At 40.6% G+C, this 21226-nt stretch overlaps 1 protein-coding gene across 7 annotated transcripts in view; it reads left to right on the top strand.

The window, feature by feature from the left end:
• Window positions 1-16259: 16259 nt before the first annotated feature.
• Window positions 16260-21226, top strand: part of SLC10A7 (solute carrier family 10 member 7) — a 263521-nt gene continuing 258554 nt past the window's right edge. Inside the window, exon 1 of one of the 7 annotated variants that reach the window (XM_051965839.1) lies at window positions 16260-19913. In XM_051965839.1, the coding sequence (XP_051821799.1) occupies window positions 19814-19913 (100 nt within the window). In that variant the 5' untranslated portion in view covers window positions 16260-19813. The remainder of the gene's footprint in view (window positions 19914-21226) is intronic. The other 6 variants (XM_051965838.1, XM_051965835.1, XM_051965837.1 and 3 more) reach the window with 6 other exon arrangements.

Below are 21226 nucleotides of genomic sequence, written 5' to 3'. Positions count from 1 at the left end.
TCCCTAGTCTCAGTTCTATTAATTTAGAAGTTGGCAACTATTTTTCTTTACTTAATTATATCTCCTATGCTTAATAAATGTTTATTGTATTGGATAAGCATGGCCACTGAACTCTGATTCTATAGCCATAACCTCTCTTTCTATTAATGAAAGTCTACCAGGGGTCCTCAAACTATGGAGGCCGCGGGACAGATGCAGCAGCTGAGGGCATGGATCCCCCTCACCCAGGGCTGTGAAGTTTCTTTATTTAAAGGCCCACAAAACAAAGTTTTTGTTTTTACTATAGTCCGGCCCTCCAACAGTCTGAGGGACAGTGAACTGGCCCCCTATTTATAAAGTTTGAGGACCCCTGCGGACAATCCTTCTCCCTCCTTAGATAACCCTAGTAACATAATAATTTCTCAAAAGAAACTTTAACTTGGAGCATAGGCTCTCTTTCCCATGCCCTAAAGAATAAAAATGGCCAAGTTTCCAGAATGTGGCCAATTTCTCATTTAGTGTCCACACTGTCTATCCCACTCGCCCCCACCCCCCCTTTCTAGTTCATGGTTGTCTGCTCCTCCCACCTCTTCCTCCAGCCTGGAGCGCTGGTCACATCTACCAGCTGGGTAGAATAATAGGTGGTTAATTGGTTAATGGGTTGCCCCCATTAGAGAAAGACATCATTACACTCCAATAGCCACACATTATCATTCAAGGGTAAGCTCAGGCCTATCAGAGCCCCATCGAACAGCTGTTTTCTTTTCTTTTTCTCTCCAGAAGGGCAATGGGGTCATTTCCTCAACTCCTTTTGTCAATATTAGTACAATCAGCAAACTTATTTATTCTTTGAGTCATTTATCTAGTAAAAGTAAGCCATCATGCTGATTGAATTCTAGTGTGCCCAGGGAGTTGGACTGCTACCAAAGGATTATCCCACTTCCTTTAATATTCATCAAATTGAAAATAAATTTAGCTGGAAATAGCTAATCTAGTTCACAGTTGGTAATTTGGGATTCAGGACTAAAATTCATCCTTCAGAGAATCAGAGAGACATCTTGGAAGAGATTTAGAGACCTTTCAGACCAACAGCCTCAGTTTCCACCAAAGGAAACTTGAGATCATGAAAAGTCAAATGAGCTTCTGAGTCCCACGGCTAGTAAGTAACCCAGACGCTTTGTCTTCGACTCCAGCCCTCCTTCCAAGGTACCAGGCTCAATTCTGTGCCGATGATGGAGGTGAGACAGAGGGAGAATTCTGACAACGGTGACGAGCCTCTCTCTGACCCCGCCACCTTCCCTGCCTTGTTCCCATTCAGGCTGATAGAACTCCATGCCCCTGTGGGCCTCTAGTTTCCAATATAACTTTAAAAGGCCATTTTCCGGGGTCTGTTCTGCTTTCCACCACTGACTTGCCTCTCGGGCACTTTTAAAGCCTGCATGCTTCAGCAACTCCCGTCTGGAAATGGAGGCTGGAGAGTTCTGGAGGGAAACAATTCCAATCTGCCTCTCCACACGAGGCTGTGATGAGGATGGATGAAATAATGTTCCTCCATTACTTTCAGATGTGAGTATAAAATGCACCTTTGTAAATATGAAGTATTTTAAGAGGCCAGTTATTGCAACTTCTCCCTACACTAAAAATTGCTGACTACTTTAAGCCTGGGAAGTAAACATATCAGTTTGAAATTCAAGTACACTTCACTTGGGAGCAGCAGCAGGCTGGCAGTGCAAATACCAGAGGTCTTTACTATCATGTGGCTATATTTTAGTTGAAAGCTTTGCTTCAAATGCATATCATGTTCTGCTCCGGGGTTATTTCAAGTAAAAAGGCTCTGATCCTGATTGAAGCATAACATCTCATTCATATGCAGCTTTGAGGCTGACAAAGCACTTTCATCCCTCCCGGGGAGATGATCAGTATAGAGATCATCGTGCCCATTTTATAGATGAGGTCACTGATGGGCAGGGGTGGTAGCTGACTTCCTCCTGGTCATTAGTGCCAGAGGTTTCAAACCCAGGTCTCTCCGTTATGTGATGTATCCTCTAAGTAGGGACCCGGGGGGATGGGGTTCTCTTCTACTTAGAGACAGAGTATGATAGTGAGGGTTCTGAACTTCCAGGTTTCTGGTCAAACTTTGAGAAGACTGAAGCTCCCAGAAGCCTCTTCTCCTTACCCACCAGGGCAAACGCATTGAATTAAACAGTATTGCAAGGAAATGGTCCACAATTGTCATCATTGGCTGACTAATGCTCTTTCCTAGAGGCTCTTCATACTCCTGGCATCAAACACCACAACGGAGTGAATAACAAAGAACTTGAGCAAGCAAGCAAGACTAACGACCATGAAGTGATGCTGGAATGACCCGATCCAGTGGAATCAAAATTTAGAGTGATCTTGAGTTTTTCAAAGGCTTGTCAAGTCCTAGAACGGGCAGAGATGTTAGCCCTTCACATACCCCAAGGGCATTTATGTGTTCAAGGAGATGTCCAACAAAAGTTGTCGCAATCCATCATGTCCTGCCTCATCGGTGCAAAGGATGCTAGGCTGGAGAGTGATCGCTGATCAAGTCAGGAGACAATGTGGTTCCTATCGCTTCCTGTCATTATTCCAAAGAGGCGTCCCTGGGTAATGGGGGAGTCCTGTGTTCTCAAATCAGGAGGATTTGGGCTTAAGTCTTGAGTCTAACACATGTGGCCTTTGGCAAGTCAGTAATCCCTTTGTTTCTTCCGCCAATTCCCTTTGATTTATTAGGATATGGGAGGGCTACAATGAGAATTCCACTCTGCTGAAAGCATGAGCCTTAATGGCTCCAGAAGGCAGGCTGCCCGGTCAAGAGTGAGAAGGAAGACGAGACTGGGAAAAAGTAGTGTAGGACCAAGATCAGCTTGGTGACCGCGGCAGCCAACTGAGCTGGCAGGAGGGGTTTGGAGGCCACAGAGGCTCTGGCTCTAGAGTAGCCTCAGGTGAGCTAAGCAGACCCTATGGAGACGGGAGAAGCCAGCCTGCTAGGCAGCTGCAGGCAATCGGTGCCCTCTTTCAGGGAGAGGTAAAATGGGATATTGCCAGGATGCCAGATGCTGAAATGATTCCTGTGACAATGGCCCCAGCAGGCTCCCTCCTGTGCCCATCACCTTTGTCTCAAGTTACTGCTATAGATGGTTCCTGGAGAAAAAGAGAAAAGGGGAGACTTGAAGAGAGGAGATGAGAGAAGAGGAACTGGTGACTGTGGAGAAGGAAGAGAAGGCATTTAGAAAAAACACTGGCTTACAGTAAGCATTCATTCATTTGTTTATTCATTATAAAGTTTCTTGGATCTTCACAGTACCATGAAGCTATCTCTAATAAATTGGATTAATTAATTTATTAATATAAATACAGCCCTAAAGAATCCCTCCCCCGTGATTCCAAAACATACAACTTTTTTTTTCCTGAGGCATTTGAGGTTACGTGACTTGCCCAGGGTCCCACAGCTAGTAAGTGTTAAGTGTCTGAGGTCACATTTGAACTCAGATCCTCCCGACTTCAGGGCTAGTGCTCTATCCACTGCACTACATCTTGACAATGCATGTTGACTGATGATTGGAATTATGAATTTGGAGGTACAGGTACTAGAATTTGTTCTTGGCTCTACTCTTGTATAAACTGAGGTGAGATATTAACCTATTTGTGACTCTACATCTGTAAAAATGTGGGTGATGGCAGCTATCCAGGACAGAACCATTAGTTGGCTGTTAGTCATTAAACAATCTGAGGCACTTCCCTTATTTTGTGTTTCCCAGTTCAATCTAGCATTCATTAAGCATTCCTATGCACAAGGCATGGCTAGGTGAGGGTGAAACAAAAATAAAAGGAAAAATTGCTTTTGTACTGAAGAGCTTAACTTTGTTTGCCTCAGTTTCTTTATCTGTGAAATGAGCTGGAAAAGGAAATGGCAAATCACTCTAGGTTCTCTGCCAAGAAAATCCCAAATGGGGTCACAAAGAGTTAGCCATGACTGAACGATAACTGAGGTTAGGTGACAACTGAAAGGCAGGTTTAGAATTTGCAGCCTCCAAGTTTTCAATTTGTTCTAGCTCCCATAATCTCTTTTTTATCATTTTGAAGAGTATTAAAATAAGACATCAGAACAATAAGGATATTATAACAACCAATAAAAATGAGTCCAATCCTCTCTGAAAGTAGGATCTCTGTGTTGTTTTTGTTGTTCCCTAAGTTCTCCAAGAGGATCGTTGACATATGAAGTGTGAGGTTCTGATTTACCATTTGGATCTAAATGAGGCAGAGTTCAACAGTCATCAGTCTCACTTTCCTTCAGAATCATTGAAATCCAATGGCCAGCAAAGGTCAAGATGACTGGCAAAAGTCTAGGTTTGGTCTGTGTGTTATATCTAAGTATCTCTAGTACCTAGAAAAAATCTTGTACGTAGAAATTGTTTAATATATATTTGAATTGGACAGAGCTAAATGAATTTAAAAAACCACATAACTTGAAAAGAAAGTCTAATCAATTGAAACATCAGATTAAAAATATTTATTCTCTTTAAACCTTAGTCTCTTTATCTGTAACATGAATGAGTTGAATGAGATTCATGTCTGGATATAGTAGACATTGAGATTAAGTAATCTCTACGTTTCTTCCAGCTCTGAAATTGTCATTAAATGATGTGAAGGTGAGAGAATGTGAGGAGCTCCCAGAAACCAATTTTCCCTGCTCCACCATTTTGCTTAGGTCTGCCCTGTACACATAAGGAAATCTCATTTAGATGGAACTACAAATAGCATCTAGAATCTAAACTTTTGGGAGACCAGACCATATTTTAAAAAAAAAAAACTGACTTTTTTATTATATATGACAATGTTAGCATCACAAGATAACAGAAACAGATAGATTTATAATAGAATAGAAAGATTTTTAACATTCATTTTATCTAATCCTCTCATTTGTATATAAATACTACATACATGTTAGCTATTATCATTATTACACTGGGTTTTATATCCATATGCCTCAAATAATATTGTTCTGATTTCCATTTTTAATAGTGTTTTAAAGAATTTTAATCTGATTTTATGTTCCCATGTTCCTTAATATGTAAACTCATTTCCAAATGTGATTTTCTAAAAGGTAGGCTATTAAGAGGAATAGTGCTGTTCAGAGGTGTTAACATGTAGCCTACAGACCCCATGTGGCCTACTTCAAACCAGATTAAAACATATTTGGGAAAAGGGAAGGAAGAATAGAAGGAAGAGAATTTGGATCCCAAAATTTTAAAAATTAATGTTAAAAATTGGTTTTACATGAAACTGAAAAAATAATAAAATGTAATTGAGAAGTATTTAATAAAGTCAATAAAAATGCAATAAAATATAGATGGGATTGCATTTCAAAACCAATCAATAAGTATGTACTGATTAGTGATCTATTTCTATATGCATTTGATACCACTAATATCAATGATATCAGTAGATTCAGAGACTTTCACCTGAATCACAGTGGGAACACTTGTGTGACCTCGGATAAGACAATTCCCTTCTCTCTAACATCTCCTTGAATATTTCTAAGATCTGTTCCTTAAAATTTACGATTGGTTGTCCATCACATTTTACAGCACCTGGGTTTTCAGAAGTTCAGCAAATAGAATTGGGGATGTAAAGGATTTAGCTAATCTCAATTATTTTATAAGGGAGAGAGACAGAAAGAGACAGAGACAGACAGACAGAGGGAGGAGAAGAAGGAGAGAGAGGAAGAGAGAGAAAGACCAGAGAGACAAAGGAGGAGAGAGAAACAGAGAGTGGAAGAGAAACAGAGAAAGAGAAGGGGAGAGAGACAGGCACAGAGAGGGGAAGAAAGAGACAAAGAGAGACACAGAGAGAGACAGAGACAGAGAAGGGAAAGGGGAGAGAAGGAGAGAGAGACAGGGACAGAAAGGGGAGAGAAAGAGGCAAAGAGAGACACACAAAGAGAAAAAGACAGAGACAGAGGGAGGGGAAGGGGGGAGAAAAGAAGAGAGGGAGAGAAAGACAGGACAGACAGAGGGACAGAGAGAGACAAAGACAGAAAGAAAAAGAGAAGAAAGAAACAGTGGAAGAGAGAGACAGAAAAAGAGGGGGAGAGAGAGACAGAAGCACAGAGAGACAGAGACAGAGAGAGGCACAAAGACAGAGAGACAGAGATAGAGATAGAGAGAAGGGAGGGAGAGAGAGGTAAAATACAGTATTTAGAAAATACTTGCTTTCCTTCCCCCACCCTCATATAGCCTAGAAGGATCCCCCAGGCTTTCTGGAAAGCAACACAAGTTTTGTGATTCTGCAAATCTGAAAACAGCAGATTTGGGCTTTTTGCCAAACTATATTTATCTTAAACCAATTAAGGTTGCGCCAGGCTGCCTAGATTAAGTGGAATTTTGTTCGTTAGGTCGGTTCAGACTGATGATTTCCGGGGGTGGAGAGGAACCCCAGGTGTGGGAAGTTCCTCTACCCAAGCAAATCTATCATGCTTATGTCATTTAGTTTTAGAGTAGCCTGGGGCACTGAGAGATTATGTGACTCTTTCAGGGTCACAGAGTTTATTTGTGGCTGGAGACCAAACTTGCATTTTGGTCATCCTTGTTTCAAGACTACCCTCAATACAATTCCCATTGGGCTAGTTGTGTGAGGAAAAAAAAAGTTTTCATCTTCATCACTTCATAAGAAGTGAATCTCATGCCCCACCCCTCACCCAATTTGTATGTCTAGGGTCTTGTACATCTTTAGATCTCATTAGATTAGGTGCTTCTTGAAGGCAGGAACTGAGGGGTTTTTTTTGTTTCTTTTTGTATCCCCATTGCTTAGCACAGTGCCTGGCACACAGTAGGTTCTTAATAAATGTTTCTTGATTGATTATTTATTAGTAAAATGTTTATTGAAGTGAATTTCACAGAGCAACCAATCGAGCTAATGAGATCTTAGCTTATAATGAAAATAAACGAAGAGTATCCAGATCCTGAGACACAGGTCAAATCACAAGTGTAGTATGGTGCTTGGTTTGGAGCATCACATTTTTATGGAGGGCGTTGACAAACTGGAGCGTGTCCAGGAAGATGACCAGGAAGGAAAGAGTCTTTATGATCGTGCAATAGTGAGATTATTTAGAGAAAGTAGGGAAGTTAAGCCTAGAGAATAATAATTAATAATGATAATAATAACTAACATTTACATAGCTTCTACTGTGTGTCAGGTAGTATGCTAAGTGCTTTATAATTATTATCTCATTCGATTCTCATAACAACTGTGACAGGTAAGTGTTATTATTATCCCCATTTTACAGATGAGGAAACTAAGGAAAATAAGTGATTATATAGCTAGTATCTGAGGCCAGATTTAATATCGTCTTCCTGAGTTCCAAGGATTGTTATATGTATGTGTGTTGTGGAGAAAACTTGACATGGCAGCTGTGAATATTTAGGGGTCAATTATGTACAAGTTTCCACCATTCTTCAAGTTTCCTAAGCTTGCGGTCTCAGAATACTCCTTTTTTAAATTTTAAATTCTCCCTCACCCCACATATATGATCAATCAACAAAACTTGTTACCTCTACCCCCACAGCACCTCTCCTGTACTCTCCCCTTGTCACTATCTGCTTTAAGCCATCATCATATTTTCAGTCTATGTCATCTCTTGTCTAGACTATAACCAAGGAGACTAATTGGATTCCTTGCTCTAATTCATCCTCTGCATAGCTCGCCAATATGACTTTCCTAAAGAATGGGTTAGATTAGACCAATTCCTTTGCTCAAGAACCTTCAATGGTTCCCTATTACCTCCTTATAAAATACAAATTTTATTTGGCTTTCAACCCTCCCCCTAACCTTGAACCAGCTCACTTTTCTAATCTCATCATAGATGAGGTTTATCAAACTGTCTTCTTGTCATTCTTTTCACAGAGTACTCTGTCTCTTATCTTGGTGCCTTTGGACTGGTTATCCAAAAGCCTTTTCCTTCTTCCATTCTTCTTAACTGAATCCCATACTTCTTTCAAGTTTGGGCTCAAATATTCCCTCCTCCATGAAGTCTTTCTTGATTCCTTTCTCCTTACAGAATATCATGTAAAACACATGATAAATTTATTGATTCTGTATATGTATATTCCTCTATACTCAATTGTAAACGTTTTGTGTCTTTACATAGAATATTACCTGGCATATTAGTATTTCACAAATGTTTGCTGATTGATTGTTGCTCTGGCTAACTTTCCCAGTTATTCTACATAAATTCTATCACTAGAGGAATTAAATTTGTTCTGCTGAGGTTAGAATTAGGAACAGTGAGTTTGTTACCAAATGATAAATTTAAATTTGATGTTAGAAAATCTTTAACAATTAGAGGTAATCAAAGAATTTAAGGGCCAGTATGGGAAGTAGTGAGGTCTTTCTCACTTCCTATTCCAAACAGTCTATCTTTTTTTGTTGTCACATAAAATATAGAGAATATTCTTGTTTCAGGTACAGGTTGGAGTCCAAAGTCTCTTCCAACTCCAAGATTCTGGAAGTAACATTCTCTCATGGTATATATGTCAACTACACGAATCTTTTCCCTGATTTTCAAGAGACCAAAATACTTGCCCCAAATTGTCACAAGGAAGCCAATCTTTACTTGGGTGATCTATTTCTCTCCAAGCCATGAGGGAACAGAAGGACTTACCCTTCTATAAAATTCCAGTTCTTAGAAAGTGCCATCAAAGCAGGGAACCCAAATGAGGTTTTCAAAAGGATATTCCAGTTTGAAACCCAGCAGGTGACAAATTCAGCCCTGCAGCCCTCTGGGGACTTGGCTACTAAACACCAATATATCCTCGAAACATTTATTTTGTAAGTAATGTTAATGATATTCTGAGAGCCTTATGTTTATTGTTTAACACTGCCATCATTTATTGATGACTAATGGCCAATAAACAAAGCCCCCTGCCTCAACTCGGGCTTCTAGTCAGTGTTTATGGATTAGCCCCATTAGTCTCCTTTTGAAAGCCACTGGGAGAATGCAGCTGGTGCCCAGCCTGAGCAGAGACACAGGAAAGCAGCGTCTGCCACTCAGGTGAAGACAAAAGAGGTAACGTCTAAGAGCCGCAAAGCGCCATGGCCAGAAAAAAAAGGTCAAGTATTGTTCCCGTTATTATTATACAATCCCCAAATATATAATGGCAGAATTCATCTTTTAGGTCTAGCTGCTGTTGCATTAGAGTGGTGAAAACTGGACTCGAGTTCCAATCCAACTTGTGGAATGGAAGCAAATCACATCATGTTTCCAAGCTTCAGTTTATCCATGTGGGAAATGTGGAGTTTGGACCAGATGAATTCTTTTTTTTTTTTAATTTTTTTTCTTCAAAAAAAAAGTTTTCAGATGAATTCTAAGATCCCTTGCTACTCTGAACTTATTTTGATGATTTAATAGTGTATAATTATATAGGTGCTTCTCCAAGTCCAGCCCTTTATCTACTATGTCAAATTGCTTCTTGAGAATATCCTTTACCCACATGTGCAAAAATGCTTTTTTTGTAGTGGTAGGAACTGGAAACTAAGTGCATGTCCATTCACTGGGGAATGGCTGAATAAATTGTGGTATATAAATGTAATGGAATATTATTGCTCTATAAGAAAAGAAGAGCAGGGTGATTTCAGAAAAGCCTGGAAAAACTTATATGAACTGATGCTAAGCAAAAGGAAAGGAATCAAGAGAACATTGTACACAGTAACAATAAGATTATGTGATAGACTTGGCTCTTTTCAACAATGAGATCATTCAAGACAATTCCAATAGGTTTGTGATGGAAAGCCATCTGCATCCAGAGAGAGAGAGGAAGAATGAGAGAGATGGAGACTGAATGCTGATCAAAGCACAGTTTTTTTTTTTGTTTTTTACCTTTTTTGGGTTATTGTTTGCTTGCTTCATCTTTTTTCTTGCTTGTGTTCTTTTTTTTTCCCACTTTTGATCTGATTTTTCTTGCACAGCATGATGAATGTGGAAATGTAGTTAGAAGAACTATACATGTTTTACCTATATTTGATTGTTTGCAGGAAGGAGTGAGAGAGAGAAGAAAAATTTGGAACAAAGGTTTTGCAAAGGTGAATGTTGAAAACTAAAAGAAAGTATCTTTTTCAGGAAAGAATAAAGATGTGGTTAAGAAAATGGTAAAAATGGTGAAAACTGAGGGAATTGGAAGGAATATTGCTGAAAGCAGAAGGTAAAAGGCAAATTTTTGAATTTATGAGGGTAAGTTAATGAATTATTAATGAAGGATTAATTTTACTTATATAATTCCATTTATTGTTATAAGAATAACAGGAATATTTTTAGTCATATAATTTAAATGAATAAACATTTATTAAATAACTGCTATGTATAAGAACCCAAAGTCAGGAAGACTCTTTTTTGTGAATTCAAATCCAACCTCAGACATTTACTAGCTGTATGACTCTGGGCAAGTCACTTAACCCTGTTTGCCTCAGTTTCTCACTTGTAAAATGAGTTGGACAGGGGAATGACCAACCATTCTAATATCTCCACCAAGAAAACCCTAATGGAAGAGGAGGACACAACTGAAATTACTGAACAATAAATGCTTAAAGAAGTCTCATACTAAGTAATGAGGATGCAAAGACAAAATTGAAAAAAAAGAAAAACAACAACACAACAGTCCCTGCCCTCAAGATGCTTATATTCTACTGGAAGAATAGAACATTTGCACAGATTCAACCACTATCTAGATATCGATAGATAGATCAATGGATAGATTTAGAGAAGAAAGGGATAGACGTCATCTAAAATACCCCTCTAATTTTATAATTAAGGAAATTAGGTCAGAAAGAGTGAGCAGCCTAAGGTCTCACAGATAGAAAATTAAAAATCAATGTTTGAACCCAAGTCCTCTTATTCCAAATCCATCTCTTTTCACCTTAATAATTTGAGAAGGGAGAGAGCAGTAGCAATTGGGGAGGCCAGGAAAGATTTTCTTATGTAGGAGCTGATAAATAAGCTTCTCTATCACAAAAGTGAAGAGAGAATTACTACAAGCATATATTTGCTTTATATGCCCCCACACATAGTATATCTTTACATATTATACTAAGGCTTACTCTGTGTATCTTGGGCTAGTTTTTCCTTAAAATATATAAAAACTTCTTCAAATGAATTTGGATTAGAGGACTAAGGCTCAGGCTGTTGACCTGGCTTACTAATCACCTGAATATAAAAAGTCATCTGGGTCCTATGCTTGACTGGCAGATCATCATGGGCAACACAGAGGCAGGGGAGGGATGTTCTGCTGAATCACTTCTGTGTCCTTACTAAATATTTTTCCCTTGGTATTTATTGTTGTTCGGTCATGGCTGACTCTTTATGACCCCATTTGGATTTTTCTAGGCAAGGATAATGGAGTCATTTGCCATTTCATTCCCAAGATAATTTTATAAATGAGGAAACTGAGGCAAGGAGGGTTTGCCCAGGGTCACACAGTTAGAAATTGAGGCCACATTTGAACTCAGATTTTCCTAACTCCAGGCCCTTCGTCTACTGAACTATGCAACTTCCCCTGCTATGGCTAAGTGAATGTTTGGTTAATTGTTATTTTGGGGGGGATTGTTTCATTTCATTTTGATAATAGAAGACTAGCCCAGTCAAAGAGTGTGTGTGTGCGTGTGTATGTGTGTGTAAGGAAGAGAGAGAGAGAGAGAGAGAGGGAGAGAAAAGAGGGAGACAAGAGAGGGAGAGAAAAAGGGAGAGGGAGAGGGAGAGGGAGAGAAGAGAGAGAATTTGTTCCTATGGAATGTAAATTCCTTGTAGGAAGGGACTGCCCTCAATTAAGATTTTGTATCCTCAGGTTCTCAAATTGCTCCTGATATATACACATTTTAATAAATACTGTTGATGACCTGTTTTCAAAAGCTATAGCACTCATTTTAGCTAGAAAGTCAGTCAACAGCATTTATTAAGTTCCCACTATGCACCAGGCACTCTGTGTTCAGCACTGGGATTACAAAGAAAGGCAAAAGATGTTCTTGGTTTTCTAAATGCTCACAGTCTATTCAGAGAGACAACCTGCAAAACACTATATACAAAAAAAACTATCCATCCATCCATTCATCTATATATTATGATAAATTGGAGATATCAACCAAGAGAAGGCAGGAGTATTAAAGGGATTATTAAGGAAGAGTGCCACTTCTCCTAAAGCATTAAATGACATTTAAAAAGATCTGGACCAGACTGTGTAATTGTCTATACAATGTATAAATAAAAATTGATTTTATTTTTCATATGGACATTTAAGACTTATTTTCATTTTTCTTGGTTGGTTAGCAAGAGTTCTTTTAAAATTCTATATTAGCTCTCTCTAAAAGAATTGAGAGAGATGCCTTTTCTTCTTGGACTTTGGCTTCTTTTACATAAGTTATAAGAATCTTGTGAACTGAACATCTTTTAGGTTTGACAATAGTGCATCTTGCCAGATTGCTCTCAGACATTCGCACCTGTGCACATGGTTATTTCAAGAGAATAATACAAATGTTTTATGTAAGAAAAATTATATATACATCTATCACATCAGGGAGAGCAAAGCTGAAAGACAAACACCTAAAATATGGTTTATCAAAATGGGAATTAGCTCAACCTAGTAACTACTCTGAATGAGAAATTTAGCTTTAACAACTTTGAATAATTCAAGTCTGCTACTCAGCCAGAAAAGACACAGATGTTCTAAGCCTTAAGGGATCCTCACACTTTTTAAATAGGGGGCCACTTCACTGTCCCTCAGACTGTTGGAGGGCCGGACTATAGTAAAAACGAAAACTTTGTTTTGTGGGCCTTTAAATAAAGAAACTTCATAGCCCTGGGTGAGGGGAATAATCGTCCTCAGCTGCTACATCTGGCCTGCAGGCCATAGTTTGAGGACATTAGAAAGGTTTATTAATAATTATAATTGCCAGCATTTGCATAGCATTTAATGTTTACATGGTGCTTTATTATATTTTAACCTTTTGATCCTCACAACAACTCCTTGAAGTAGATGCTCCATGGGCATCTATTTTACAGATGAAGAAACTGAGGCTGAGTTACTTGTGACTTGTTCAAGATCATAAAACTTATAAGGGGTCATAGCCAATCATCTTGACGCACATATTGCCACTGGATCCCAGTGATTCTGGAGGAATGAGGCTAATGACTTTGTACAGCTCAGACTCACTTAAATCCAATTCATTCATAGTCAAGACAATGTTCAGTGATGTCTCTGGTCCTCTTCAAGAATGAAGGACAGACAACAACAACAAAACTAGTAAGCACTGAAGCAAGATTTGAATTCATCTTCCTGATGAGGTTCAGTATTCTATCCACTGTGCCACCTAGCTGCTTCCTGAATAACTTTTTTTTTTTAAACACAAGATCCAAGAATTTTGTGGACTTGACATCTTTTAACTTTTGGTAAGAATGTGTCTTGGAAAATTTTCCCCAATCACTTAAAGTTTTACAAGTTATTTCAAGACTAGAGTGTCCTCTGAAGTTCATCCCTGCCCAGCAAACTGAAAAAAATGATAAAAAAGACTGAAGTAATGATACAGTGTCTACAGGAGAAAAGAATAACTAACTATAGTATTGGTGGAGCTGTATAATTTGGAATTATATAAGTTAACAATTTGGAATTATGTAAGAAAAGTGACCAATTCACTTATTTGAACAAATCACTTCCTCTCTCCGAGACAAAGTTTGTTCATCTATAACATGAGGGAGTTAGACCAGATGATCACTGAGGTTTAACATTTTATAATTTTAAATTTCCCTAAGTTATCCAATCATTGGAATAATGAAAACACACTCAACATCACTGGATCTCACTTTCCTCATTTGTAAAATGAATCATTTTACAAATGATCTCCTTCCACTCTTAATCATTGAGTATGATCTGGATAGAGTCTCAATCCATTTGATATTTGTCAGTTTAAGAAATTTGATATGGTTGACCAATAAAACTCCTTGTATGATCCTCTGGGTAAAAGTGGGTAGCTGTCCTATCCCTGAGGATCCAGATAAATTTTTTTTTGGGTGGGGGGAGGAAGGCACCATTTTAATTTTTACTTTACTGTAGTTTAAGATATTTGGTCAGGTGAATTTGTTTGATATAATTTAAACAACAGAAAATGACCACAACTGCTGTTTTCCCTGCATATGGCAGTTCTTCAAGCCTGGCTTACTAAAAAGAAAAAAAAAATAAATTCCAACCATGTTTCATTAATGGTGCCAAGTTCTGTTCTTTGTTTTTGGTTCATCCGCTTCCTAAATCCTTCTGTGATATTGTTATGCACAGTGTGTTGGCTTTTGTTTCTTCCACTTTTTCGATCCTTCATCATTTATTAATGACACAGATTGTGTGATGAAGAGTTGTCAACATTATCATTTTTCTATATTTACAGGTATAATAAAGGCATTGAAGTAGGTTTGTCATCTAATAGTCTTTAAATGATCTCTCTCTTTCTGGCTGCATTTTCCTTCCATTATTTACTGTGCCTCCCAATAGCTTATCATCTGAGGCTGTCTGCTCTTTCCTTTGTCCTTAATTTCCTGAGACAGCTTTCCACTTAAGAGACTGAGAAAATATTAGATGAAGAGATTCCACAAACCACGGGAGTACAAGGTCCTCTAGATAGAGGCACATTCATATGCCATAGGTTAAAAAAGAGATGGCATCATGACATCCTCCAAACAGAAAATCGCACAGCTGGCTTCTCACTGTAGTGGGGCCTCGGCTCATACCCAAGCAAAGATAAATACCTGTAGAACTCTCATTAGCACTTACAGAATAGAGGGCTAGAAGACTAAATTTCTGTGAAGAGAATGTAGATGGCATTACCTAATGAGAGGATCAAATATCTCTTTACATTTCATATGGAATTCTTATAATTACAGAATTTTATTTATGGAAAAGTGCATAGAAGTGCACGTTTAACATATATTGGATCAATTGCCGGCCAGGGGAGGGAATGGGGGGAAGATAGGGGAAAAAATGGAACACGAGGTTTTGTAAGGGTGAATGTCAAAAATTATCCATGTACATATTTTGAAATTTAGATGGAATATTAGTGTAAATTATCAGAGATAAATACTAGATAACATATAAGCTCATAAATCTAGAGTTGGAAGAGACTTTGTTATTCAGTCATATTTGATCCTTCATGCTCCCATTTGGGATTTCTTGGTAGAGATAGAGTGGTTTGCCATTTTTAGCCACCTCTAGCTCATTTTTATAGATAAGGAAAGTGAGGCTTGGGGTAAAGTGTCTTGCCCAGGGTCACACAGTTAATAAGTGTAGAGGGCTGGAACTCTTAAGTCAATGCACTGAGGGCTCATTACTGATTGGACAATACTCTATGGGCATATGTTTGGAAAATGGTCCTTCCCACTATCCGTGCTGGCTCAATGATTGGTGTATACAGAGGATTGTAGGAGGGACTAGGGGGTGGAGTAAGATGAACCAGGGTCCCTTTATCCATAGACACAGATGAGGAAGAAAGAGGTCACAGAGATTCTGCTTCCATCCTGTTCACTTTTATCCCTAAAGACCAAGAATAAAGACTAAGGACTTTTGCTTATCCTGACTCTGACTGATTCTGGGGTGTCCTGGGTGCTAGAATGGTGGTCACAAATAACTACCTGAGGCTAGATTTCACTTTCATCCTGCTGATTCCAGAGTCTGTGAAGTGGTCACCTAGTTACAGGTCATCTACTCTAGTACCTTCATTAGATATTTGAGGAAACATCTCTAAGATCCAGAGATGTTAAGTACATTTCCATTATTTCTGTGATTGGATAACTTAGAAATCTAGAATGTTAAAACTGGAAGAAATCTTGGAAATGAACTGGTTTGGGTCCCTTGACGTTACAAATGAGAAAGCACTGGGTCAGAGAGAAGGAAGGAAGCATTTAGTAAACTTCTAATACATGCTGGTAACTGTGCTAAGAACTGTACAAATAACCCATCTGATATCCTGGGAGGTAGGTACTATTAGAACTTCTATTTTACAAATGAGGAAACTGAGGTAAATGGAGCTTAAGTGATATGCCCAGGGTCATACAGCTAGTAAATGTCTGAGGCTAGATTTCAATTCAGTTCTTCCTGGCTTCAGGTCTAGCATTCTAGACATTGTGTCATCTAGCAAGAGACAAGGTGCTCTTGCCCCAAATGACAAAAATAAATTAGATATGACAGATAAAACATTTATTAAATATTAGTTTGTGCTAGGACTTTGCTAAACACTGGAGATGCAAGTTCATCAAAAATAAAAACAATCACCCTCAAGGAGCTTACATGCTAGTGGAAAGATAAAGCATAAAAGGGAAGTGAAAAGGTTCTGGGAAATAAGCTATCAAAGTTTGGAAGGATCTTTTACTCTTGTAAAGAACATTGCATTGATTCATTCACATAATCAAGCTTTATTCAGTCCATTACATTTTCAGGCTCATATAAGTAAACATTCCACTGCAACTGACAAAATTATTTTGACATTTTTGTTTTTCCTATAAAAAGAAAAGAGGAAGCAGACAGTAACTTCTTTCAATGGTGATATAACGAGAGTAATCTTCGAATGTGAAAGCATTCCAACTTTCAAACAATTATTTTGGAAACAGTCACATTATCTCATAGTAGGTAGGAAGCTCAAAGGCCATTGTGTATGGTATATTAATAAAAATTTCCTCTACGACAACAGAACACTCAGTAGTTTCTGAAAGATGACAAGTGGTTATCTAGATCAAAACTTCTTAAACTGTGGGGTTAAGCCTCCATATGAGGTCGCATAACTAAATGTGGGGGTTGTGAAAAATTTGGCAATAGTAAAAAGGTATCAAATATTCTACCAAGATTTATGTAAAAATAAACAAGCACATTCATCTCATTAGTTTGCAAATTTGCTTTCATTTTTAATAGTAAAATTATATATATATATATATATCTCAAAGAATTGTTTTACATTTCTTGTGATTAGTAAATGTTTGATTTGTATCTACCTTTATATCTGAGGTTGCATAAAAATTTATTGGGCCAAAAGAGATCATGGGTAGAAAAAGTTTAAGCCTTGGTCTAGACTTCCCTTAAATACTTGGAACATGTTCAAGTTGCCCATTCCTCTATTAAAGATTTCTAATTGAGGGGAAGTTTTTGTACAATCAAGCCCACCATCCAACTTCCATTCATTGTTCTTAGCTCTTCCTTCAGGAACCAACCCTAAATAAGGTTGAGCTTTCTTCCACTGGGCAACACTTATTTTAAACACTTGAAGATAGCTATCATCTTCTCCACTTCCCACCTTCCAACCCTCTCTCCAGAACTTTCAACACTCAAAGAGTCTCACCTTATTCTCCTCCAGACATTCTTCACATTGTTTTCCAAAAAACATGGGAGCTACATTTTAAAATATTTTATAGAAAAGTTGATAGCTACAGACAATTATGTACAAAGAACAATTGGCTACAGCGTTTTGCTGGCAAAAGCGAGCCCTAAGAGACTTTGAGAAAATATTGGTAACTGGGACAGGTTATCTTAAACTGATCAGACTTTGGAATATTCCAAATTACACTTGAAGTAAAAATTGGCTTCTGGAAGTTGATCATATTTTATGGTACTCAGACAACAAGGGCAAAGGAAATCTGTTCTTTTAACTCTTCCCTGTTTCTTAAGTTCTCTAAATTAGATAAAAGATGCTCCGAGAAGCCACAGTGTTAGAATTGGAAAAGTTGGGGAATTGTCCACAAAAAGACTTCTCAAAGCCACAAGATAGATTGCCAAAAAGGGAAATTGGGGGAAAATGGGATTCTTGAGAAACCCTTAGTAACTGGTTATAGGGATCAATCTATGATACTTCTGAAGCTGACCTCAATTTTAGGGAGCAGCTAGCATGCCAAGAATAGATTGAACAAAAAGTGTTCACTGAATTTTCACGGTGCTTGGTAATAAGAAATCATGCATGACCTTGAGAAAAAGTCTCATTGGAGTGAAGGGATAGAAAGAAGCCAGCTTCTGAGTGGTGTAATGGATAATATTGAAAATGGAAGAACTGAGACAAGTTGGTATAGATATCAACACTTTGGAAAAAGGTGTTCCGTTCCCTTTTTGAGAGAGGTGAGAGAAGAGATGCATTGTGGTTTGGACTTAAAAGTATTAGGGAAAACAGTTATATGAAGACGTATTATCAGTAAATGATTTGTACACCTATCTTATCTACCGTTATATCTGGGATTGCATAAAAAATTGGGTGAAAAGGGGCCACGAGTAGAAAAAGTTTAAGTCCTGATCTAGATTTCCCTAAATACCTTCCTTAAATACCCATGGTCTGCCCAAGTTATCCAACCCTCTTTTATAGATGGCTGAGACTACGGGAAAGGCATTTAACTTCTTAATGGCCCCACACAGCTCCCTAAGATTAGATTATAATTTACCCCAGGGCTACTCTTCTGAATTAGCGAAGGACTTTCCAATCATGACCTTCAGGTATTTCAATAATTTAAAGATCCTCTTCTGGAAATATTTTTCAGGTCAGTTGTTCTTTTTACTTGGCCCTCTCCTAACCAAACACAGTCCTTAGGGCAGTGCCTCGCCATAGAGATTGCGACTGGTCTTCAGATTTCTTGGATAGGAGGAATTCCCCCGAGGTGCAGATAAGGTGGCACCGGCTCTACAGCTGGGGCCTTCAAGTCATCTTAGAGCCCTAAGCACCTTTAACCAAGTCATGAATGGAACCCAACTTAAGTTTTTCCACCGGACAAAGGGAGTGCGTCTCTTCCCCACCCCCTGAACTCTGGGGTTATTTTCTAAAGGCATGGCCCGCCCGCTCCAAGCCAGCAACTTCAGGGGGGTTCCGGAAAGGGGCTCCCGCGATGGGAGTCCCATCTCCCCTCTCCTGCTTCCTGGTCCAGCTAAAGGCTACAGAGCGAAGCCTTCCCAGCAGCTCCGAAGTAAAGCAAAGAAAACCTTCGGGCCCCGGTTCCGAGGGCTTCAGGGCGACCCGCTGCCGGGGAAATCTCTTCCCCGCCAAGCTAGGGCAAGCACCGGTGCCGGGCATCAGGAACTGCAAGCAGGAGTCCAACCCTCTCGCCGGCTCCCACGTCAAACGCCGGACGTCAGAAGAAACATTGTAATGTATCAAAACAGCGCACCCCGCGAATCTCCCCGGCAGCTGCGGCAGCTGCAGCTGGATTTCCCCTCCCCCACGACCCACTCCGAGTAAAACAAGACCCGCACTCCCCTTCGCAGGCCTCGGGCAGTGCACAAGCAGGACCGGCCTCCCCTCGGCTCAAAGAGGGGGCTCTCTGGGCCCCTCGAGATACCGGCTGCAGCTGCAGCACCTCGCTCGGAACATCTCCCAAACCGGTCCCCGCCGGGACAGTCTGCCGGGCGCGCCGGAGTCGGCAGCCCGGGGGAAAGTGGGGGGGAAGGGAGAGAGGCAGGGCGCGTGCGCGCCAGCTCGTGCCCGGGCCACCGCCGAGAAGCGGCAGCTTCCCAGAGCCCCGGCCGAGCTGCGGCGGTTGCTTTTGCGAGTCTATTAGCAGGCGCGTGGTAGCGATGGCGGCTCTCTGGGAGACTTCCCCGTCACTGGATACTACTCCTCCCGGCCCGCCGGCGGCGGCTCCACCCCACCCGCCCCCGCCCCCGCCCCCCCTCGCCTTTAGTTTACAAGTAGCAATTTCCCCGGCTGGTGCCGCGGGTCCGGAGCAAGCCGGGGCGCGCGCCGCGGGCCGGGCGCAGCCACACTCCCCGGAGGAGCCCAGAGGCGAGCACCCACATCCCTAGCCGGCCGGCCGCCCGCCCAGGCCAACATGGGGCTGAAGGAGAGGCTGAGCAAGGAATGGTTCATGTTCTGCATCCTGCTGGTCATCGTGCTGGCGAAGATGGATCCGTCCGTTGGGGCCAAGGGCGGTGAGTGCGGCCCCTTCCCACGAGCCACGCGAGAATCCCGCCCCGCGAGAGAGGGAGGCGGCGCTGCCGACGTGCACGCACCCGTTTCGCGAGGGAGGCTCCCTGCTTAGCTCTGCACCTCGATCTAGGTTACTCCGGGACAGCCAGTCCCCCCTCCCCCCATCCCCGTGGGGACATCAGTGCTGCACGTGGCCTCAGACTTGTCAGAGCTGCCGACCCTCGGTGTGTCTAGCAGCGGGGGGTGGGGGGACACCGTGGGTAATTGGCCCGCGGGCCTCGGGAGGAGACCCAGGAGCCAGAACCCGTCGGGTGGGACCCGGCATTGCCCTGACTCCGGGGTCCCTGAAGCTTTCCACCACGTGGAGACCTGAACTTCTTCCCCGTCCCCCGCTGTGTGGCACCCCTTCTCTTTTTTCTCGCGGGGAGGTGGGAGGCGAGAAGGAAAACGTCCTGCCCGCCACCTCCAAGCTTCATTGAAACTTCTCGGGCGGACTGACACGTTGCATACTCTTGCAAGGACACTACTTCCGTGTGTTCTCATCCCGGCGACCGTCTGTTGCCCAGCTCTAGCTGGTTCACTCAGAAAGGTTGGCTGTGTCTGCCAGTGTGTGCCCAGCTCGCCAGAAAGCCTAGTTCTGCTTCCCAAGAAAGTCTTTCTGGAAGGTGGACATTAATGGGTTAATAAAGTGTAGCCAGCTTTGAAATCGAAGATCCTAGATAAGGGGAGTCATATGGATGGTTAGAAAGCTCTTTAGTCCTCTTTATCTCCTCTCCTATTCTAACGGTAGAGTGTGATTTAGTAACAGATAAAATTACACTTTTTATCTAATCAGTTTTTCTCATTCAAGAAATTCTAACTTAATTTCAATATTTGATGGATCTTTTTGATCCCTGCGCTAGTGTCGAAATCATTAAAATATTCAGTGGAAGATATTTGTATTATTTTGACAAAAACACCTTAGAAATGAATGAAAATTATTTGTTGTTCCAGTCAGTCCCAAAGTCATTTAGGTACTTGCACCCCCAAGTTGAGAAGTCAGCTCCCTGGAGAGCTTCTTCAAAGAGACAGCGCAGAGAAAATCATGCTTTTCTGTTTTAATCTTTTCTAGTATTAGTTACTTTACTAGGTTTCATTTATTATTTTAGAATAACTTTGAGCACTAGTTTGTGGAAAGGAAATAGAATCCTGAAGAAGGATATGACTTCTGCATACCAGGAGTCTGTCCATTGGAACTTTGTAACTATGTGGACAGCAAGGCTTCCATGCCTTCCATTTATGGAACCCAGAAAGTACCCATGCTTTTTACAAGCAT

Source organism: Antechinus flavipes, chromosome 6, assembly GCF_016432865.1.
Source record: "Antechinus flavipes isolate AdamAnt ecotype Samford, QLD, Australia chromosome 6, AdamAnt_v2, whole genome shotgun sequence".
In the NCBI taxonomy this organism is placed as follows: Eukaryota; Metazoa; Chordata; class Mammalia; order Dasyuromorphia; family Dasyuridae; genus Antechinus; species Antechinus flavipes.
This window is presented reverse-complemented; position numbering and strand designations above follow the sequence as displayed.